Raw genomic sequence first — 2,400 nt, forward strand, 5'->3', positions numbered from 1 at the left:
AGATGATATTTATTAGACTATGCAAGGGGATTCATGTTGCAAATTAATTCGTACACATGTATCCCTTAACATTTTTGTTTCATTATGTCTATTCACACACAAAAAAAAAAAAAACAAGACCACCATTTTTCTTCCTCCCAGACGTAAGTGGTGGAAATTTTTTTTTTTTTAAGAAAAAAAATCTCGGCATAGTGAGAGATGACTTTATTAAAAAGAAACCAATTGAAATAAATAATACACCATTTCAGGGGACGTAATTAGCCTCACATTTTAGAAAAAAAGAATTAACAGAAAAAAAAAAAGATCTGAAGACGTCGACCCAGAGAAAAAACGAAGAACACATAAAAAAGAAGTTGAATGCTCATTGAAAACTGTAGCTGCTGGGGAATCCATTAGAATCTTCTCTAAGGAGTGGAGTGATCTCAGAAGGTGGAGATGGCGAGCAAGTAGACTCAGGACAGCTAATGCGTAAGTTATCTATAAGAGGTGGAATGCTTTGTTCATTTCTAAAGAAATCATGAGGATCAACCATAGTCTTCACATGAACCAACCTTTTGAAATTGTTCTTGAAATATTTGTTGCCCCAAACGCTAGCTTGTTCAACGCTTGTGTATCCTTGGTTATTTGTTCCGACGTCAAGATCCCTGTAATTGATATATGCTGCTCGAGGATTTTTTGAGACGTAGGGTGTCATGTAACTGTATAATCTTCTTAACCAATCAATATGTCTTTGAGATGCTCCATCTTCTCCCCAAAAAACTCCGTAAAATATTTGGTATATGTTGCCAGCTCTATGTGGGTACGGAGTTTCAGACTCCGAAATCTCACTCATTTTCCCACCATAAGGAACCAATACCATGAAAGCTATTTGTCCCTCTTCTTCATAAAACTTATCATATATTCCTTCGAATGCATTTACAGGGATTGGCTCCTTCACATAGTCCGCTTTCCCTTTAAAAAAAGCTTTTGTTGTACCATTCACAACAACCCCATTGGATTGAGAATCCCTATCAAGCAACAAATCCAAGGATTGTCCCTTTTCAAATCCAGCAAGATTCTGGACTGATTCAATCCAGCTCATTTCTGTGCAGTCTTCTTTTGTCAAACCAAGCTCAGGGAAGCTCTCCTGCATCATTGGAAGGAGCCTATCAAACCCACCGAGAAACACCGATGAAAATATAGCCACCATCATTGAATTCACCCTGGATAAAGTGACTTCGATAAATAAATCTTCATGAAACTTATGTGCAACGTACTGCCATTTGTGAACAATCTCTGTTGCATTTTGATCCAAGCTTCTTGTTACTAGGAATCGAGTCGCAGTTGATGGAACTGTGACTAGCCTTACTTTCCATGCGATGATCACGCCAAAGCTAGCTCCTCCACCACCTCGAATGGCCCAAAATAGATCTTCTCCCATTGATTTTCTATCAAGAAATCTACCTTTGGCGTCAATCAAGTGTGCGTCAACGATGTTATCGGCAGCAAGGCCAAATTTACGCAACATGACCCCATATCCTCCACCACTAATATGTCCACCAGCCCCAACAGTAGGGCAAAGTCCGCCTGGAAAGCCAAGATTTTTACTTTTCTCAGCAATTCTGTAATAAAGTTGGCCAAGGGTGGCGCCTGCTTGAACCCAAGTTGTTTGCTCCTCTGCATCAACACTGATTTCACTAAGATTTAGCAAATCAATGATGACGAACGGGACCTCAGAAACAAAAGATAGACCCTCAAAGTCATGGCCACCACTTCGAATCCTAACCTCCAAGCCATGCTTTTGAGAACATTTAATGGCTGCTTGAACTTGGGATACGTCTGATGGCGTGACAATGACTTGAGGTTTGGGGGTGTTGGGTGTTGAGAACCTGAAGTTTTGTATGGAAAAATTCAAGACGGATGAATAAGAAGAATGGCTTTTTGTGTAAATCACTTCGGAAATGGAGGAGGCGTTATCAGAGTGCATAGAAAGGCAATCAAGAAATAAATTATCATCGTAATGATCATCAAGCACTGAAGAAGTTGCATGAATGTTGGCAAAAGTAACCCAGCAATCATACGATAAAAGAAGAATAAAAGCAAATGGGATGATAGAAGTGCAAGAAGACTTCATTTCTGTTGATGTTTTGGTGAAAAAGAGTGAATGAGACCCCTATTTATATTGTACACTCCAAAAGCTTAAACTACCTCGTTCAACACGAAAAGGTCAATGATATTGATAGTCAAGCACATCTAAGTTTACTATGGTAATTAATTAGCAATTTCCCAATGTCACAGCAAAGCACATCATTGTTTGTACACTTGTGTCAGTTGTGTGCTTGCGCGTCAAATCCAAGAGAGAGAAAAAAAAATATTCACATCATTGTTTGTATGGAAAATGATGTTCTCACACATTAGCGC

The 2,400-nt window shown here is 39.0% G+C and overlaps 1 protein-coding gene across 1 annotated transcript; it reads right to left on the reverse strand.

Annotated features, from left to right (window-relative positions):
• Window positions 1-318: 318 nt before the first annotated feature.
• On the reverse strand, window positions 319-2,115 carry LOC18051426 (berberine bridge enzyme-like 18). The gene has a single exon (XM_006448780.2). It carries the CDS (start codon window positions 2,111-2,113, stop codon window positions 362-364), a length of 1,752 nt encoding a protein of 583 aa, XP_006448843.1. The 5' UTR covers window positions 2,114-2,115; the 3' UTR covers window positions 319-361.
• Window positions 2,116-2,400: the final 285 nt, after the last annotated feature.

The sequence above is a fragment of the Citrus clementina genome, unplaced genomic scaffold (genome assembly GCF_000493195.1).
Source record: "Citrus clementina cultivar Clemenules unplaced genomic scaffold, Citrus_clementina_v1.0 scaffold_2, whole genome shotgun sequence".
Lineage (NCBI taxonomy): Eukaryota > Viridiplantae > Streptophyta > Magnoliopsida > Sapindales > Rutaceae > Citrus > Citrus x clementina.

Bases quoted from the DNA above. Each gene is read 5' to 3' on its own strand.
- LOC18051426 (XM_006448780.2), bottom strand. From the start codon at position 2,113: ATGAAGTCTTCTTGCACTTCTATCATCCCATTTGCTTTTATTCTTCTT.